Source organism: Lactuca sativa, chromosome 1 (genome assembly GCF_002870075.4).
Source record: "Lactuca sativa cultivar Salinas chromosome 1, Lsat_Salinas_v11, whole genome shotgun sequence".
In the NCBI taxonomy this organism is placed as follows: domain Eukaryota; kingdom Viridiplantae; phylum Streptophyta; class Magnoliopsida; order Asterales; family Asteraceae; genus Lactuca; species Lactuca sativa.
Window position 1 is genome coordinate 47,936,896 of NC_056623.2, and position 4,583 is coordinate 47,941,478.

The 4,583-nt window shown below is 35.7% G+C and overlaps 1 protein-coding gene across 1 annotated transcript; it reads left to right on the forward strand.

Annotated features, from left to right (window-relative positions):
• Positions 1 to 1,922: 1,922 nt before the first annotated feature.
• LOC111913899 (B-box zinc finger protein 32) lies at positions 1,923 to 2,889 on the forward strand. Its single transcript, XM_023909610.3, has 2 exons — positions 1,923 to 1,928; positions 1,975 to 2,889. The coding sequence occupies exons 1-2, from the start codon at positions 1,923 to 1,925 to the stop codon at positions 2,770 to 2,772; spliced, it is 804 nt and encodes a 267-aa protein (XP_023765378.1). The 3' UTR covers positions 2,773 to 2,889.
• The last annotated feature ends 1,694 nt before the right edge of the window (positions 2,890 to 4,583 follow it).

Here is a 4,583-nt window from a genome sequence, read left to right on the forward strand (position 1 = left end):
TTGGTAATACCTCTCAAAAATTGTATAAGTTTTTTTGGTCCATATCTTTATGTTTTCCACCGCGGATCTCTCAATATTTCCTCACTGATTAGCTACAGATTGAATCCGTCGCTGAATTTTGTCGCTGAAGGTCAAGTTTCTAGTAGTAATCCATATGAAATATATTATCAAGTCGAGTCCACATGTGACTTGTCATAGTAATTATATGTTTCTTTAATAAAAAAACCGGTTGCCTATTTTAATGGCGATTGAGCGGATGTCCCTCCACATGCGATTATCAAGTTCGTGAATGATATTGGCTTCACAATCTTCATTGCGAGCTTCGCTCTTTGATTATCAAAAATCTACCATAGCTTATGGTAATAATATGCAATGCTGTTTACCTTTTGTCCTTTCTTTGCTCAATATCAATGGACCAATTTACTTAGTCCAAGACAAATTAGCAATTCCTGTCTTTGCTCAATATTAATGGACCAATTTACTTAGTCCACGACAAATTAGCAACAGGAGATGTTCTCTTTCTTATATACTTTGTTATTTTGATTATGCTATACCTTAAGCCTTCCATCTTGACTTTTTACTAATTTTCAATCCAAATTGAATGTTCACTCTTCGATTCGACTACGATCAAACTGAAAGAAAATATTAATATATTACACTTTACGTTAGACTTTTCTTGTTATTTGTATGTAGCCCGTATAGCTCTTGCCAAATGGCCCATTGTCTTGATGTTTTTATTGTACCACAATTGCAATACAATTCACTTCTAGAAAATATACCAAGAATTGCAACACTTAGCATCATTAAGAAGCTGATCATAAATTGATCAAATGATGGAGAAGAGCAATAGACAACCTAGAAACACTTCGCATATTAATTATATATATTCTTACTCAAAAACATTCCGTGCTCGGGGTTTGATGACGCTAACAATATACCAGTTAACCTGACTTCACAGAACTCGATTTGGGTTAGTGTTGTTTGTTGGAGGGGCATCACAAGAGAAAGAGAAAACGATGGTTGATTTAAGGATGTAGATGGAAAATGGGATGGTGGTAGCCGACTGTGGAACATAAAGCAGTAAAGTGGAGATCGGAGAAGGATACAATTTCTTAAAATATTTTTAGTTTTACATATATAAAAAAAATTAGAATTTAATAAAATTAAAAAATGTGGCAACAAGTATGCCACATCAACAACATGAACTAGTTTGGTTTTTTATCATGTAAACAAATAAAGAATGTGATTGGATGGTTATTATAAATAAAAAACTATATTTATTTTAAATGAAAATGGTAAAGTTTCACACAATTTACTTTTAAATATATAATACCTGATTTTGGAAAGAAAGTTATTGATTGCTTCCTACATATTTGCATGGTGGATGGTTGCAAAGTAATTGTGTGGTTGGTGGGTTTGCTTACAATAATCCTATGCGTATCTGATGATATCGACCATTTCTTAGTACGACACGTGTCTCCTTTCCTTCTTGCCACATGGCCCACTCCAACTCCTCTCGTCCGTCAAGATTCATGGTGGTCTCCGTCAACGGACCCACGTTCACCATAAGATATTTTTTTTAAATAACCAAACCCTTTTTTTAATTTTTGTTAATTTTTATAAACTCACACAATACTTTTCAAATAAAATTATATCAAATCTTTGAGTATTATTATTTCATAAAAAATATGGTGTATGAATTTTAATGTATTCGGTATACGTTCTTGTTTTTAATTCATCACATGCTAAACACATTGAAGAAAAGATATCCATAGAAAACACATGCAAACTCTAATTCCTATTTGTGGATGTAGGCAGCATGTGGCATTAGCATAATAAAGACAGTTTTATTACATATAGATTAATAAATATATTAAAAAGATAAGCAATTTTATTTAAAGAGTGTATGAATTATTGGAGGAATGGAGGTCACATGAGCAAAAATATGAACCACACACGTTGGTATTATTATAGTTGTACTTGGGGTCTGGCAACCACCAGTTTCTCCGCCTCTCTCGCCTCCTTTTCTTACCATTCTTCTCTTCTCCATTAATATATATACCGTGTAAACCTCCATGCATCTTCATATACTCTAACTTGATCTTCTCCTTTGAAGTTTTAACCATGAAACTAATACCTACACTGTGTGATCTCTGCCATCAGCAACAACCTTCTTTCTACTGTTCTTCCGACTCCGCTTTCCTTTGCTCCGACTGCGATTCTCATGTTCACGCCGCCAACTTCCTCGTTGCTCGTCACATCCGTCTTTCCCTTTGCTCTCACTGCAAATCCTTCCATGACATGAATTCCTCCTCTTCATCTTCGTCTTCATCTTCATCTTCATCTTCATCTGCATCTTCCTCTTGTATCTCGGGTAACAACTGCTCCACCAAGATGACGACCATGGTTTCCGACTGGAAGACGAGGGATTTGCTGGTAAATTGGTGTACGAGGCTCGGGGTTAGTGGTGGCGTGAGAGAGGTGGCGAGGCTTGCTTTTGAATCGTGGTTGGCGTATAGGTGGGTATGGCCGTATCGGGTGGGGTTGGCTGCTTCCCTTTGGCTGGGAATGATGAGATGTACAAAGGACGATGAGAAGAAGAGGATAAGAATGCGTAGCTTACTGAGCAAGTTAGAGGAGATCTCCGGTGTGCCGGCGAGGTCGATAGTGGTGGCGGAATCAAAACTTGCGAGCATGTTGAAGATGATGAAGCATCGGCGAGGCCAGCAACATGATGAGGAGTCTGTGGAGGAGGGCTGGGCTGAATGCTGAATTAAACTGGTTGATAGAATTGCCGTATATGGTATACATGCGTGTAAAATGGAGATTTGGTTTGTAGCAAGAGATTAATACTGAATTAATTAATTAATATACCTTCATCTTGTAGTAGTTGATGTTTCATAATTCATATCATGAACGGATTTGTCGTAGTAGCATTTCACTTGCTCCTCAATTGCTGATAAGAAAAGAAAAAATGAAAAAAAAAAGTGTGAAAATACATAAATGATTCTAAAATCATACACCATTGCTTAATTTATGCTAACACAATTTTTAGTGTAAAACTGTAAATGAGTTCCAAATCAACATCATTTTTCTACCTACATCAAATTTGATGTTATAAATGCTAGAACTGAATATAGTCTTATATTATTCATTGGCATTAAGTTTGATGTTACCGTTTGTCAGTTATATATTTTTGTTTGCTTGTTCAATATTAATAATTAGTAATTAATTTAATTATATACTTATATTTTGGTATATGCCCGTCGCTAAATTATACGTGTCCAGTGTCCACTTCTAATCTCAACAATTTGTCGTAAATGTTATGTTTTTTTTTCTAACGCTGGTTGGTGTTGGTGCATGTGTTTGATGTTGTGATGCTGTGCTCCACTTGTCCTTCTTTACTTTTTTTTTTTCATTATTACAATTAAACATTGAACCCAATTCTCTCATACTATATAACCTTCTAATTGGGTTGTGCTAGTGTTTGAAGTGATCAAGATATATTAATTGTGATCAAGAGAAGTAAAGTATTCTAGTTATCAAAGAAGAAATTATGCTTCTGGTAGAGTTTGGCTTTGATCCCTCGAGAAGATTAATACCAAAGTGTCTTGATTTGCGACCATCCAAAATTAACGATATATGCTTTGAGTTCATCCACAATATAGAGGCCCCCTTGCCTACCGCTTGTCCCAATTACCTTCTAAAATCATACACATAACAAAAGGAAGATCAAAGTAAGTTAAGTAACCACATTATCATAACTGAATCATGATAGCATGATTTAGAGGAAGACAAAGAATAAAGCAAATACTAGAAAGAGACACATAAAGGGTAACAACAAAACCAACACCTTCCAATGACATAGATGCACTATTAGCAATCATAATAGATATACACATACTAAAAAGATATGTATATATGTAGAACGGTGAAAAATAGGGTGACGTCTGATAAGATGCGCCATAATACAAGATATGTATATCTATATAAGACCCCTAGGCTATGGAAATCGGCTACACTTGCTTCTAAGAGAATCCTAGGGCCGATTTTAGCATCTCTCGCCCTCTTTCATATTGCCTTCTTGCTTGTGGGGTTTGTGAACCATTAGAGGAGTTACAATTGTGACTCTAAGCTCAAGATCAAGAAGATTACAAGGATTCAAGCAACTTGAAAGAGGTAAAACACTTAGATCTGTTTTCTTAATGATAATTTCGAATTATATATGATAGATCTAGGTTTGTAAGTCTTGGATTCAAAGCATGTACAATAGAGAAACCTAGATCCAAGCATTAGGGTTTGTATGAGCACATATGATTGTTCTTATGCATAAAACCCATCAGTGGTATAAGAGCCTTGATTGGTTTCAATTGTATGTGATGCTTTAACTATTTGCTTGTTGAAAATCGTGTTTTCTTGCCTCTGCCCGACTCAACTCGGCGAGTCAGTATCTGGACTCGGCGAGTCTAGGTCTGACTTGGCGAGTCTGTGCGTCAGGCAGTGGATATTTCGAGATTTAGTTGCTGTTTTGTCATGGATTTGATGCCTAAATCGTTTTTTGAAGTTAAAATCCGAATTTTACT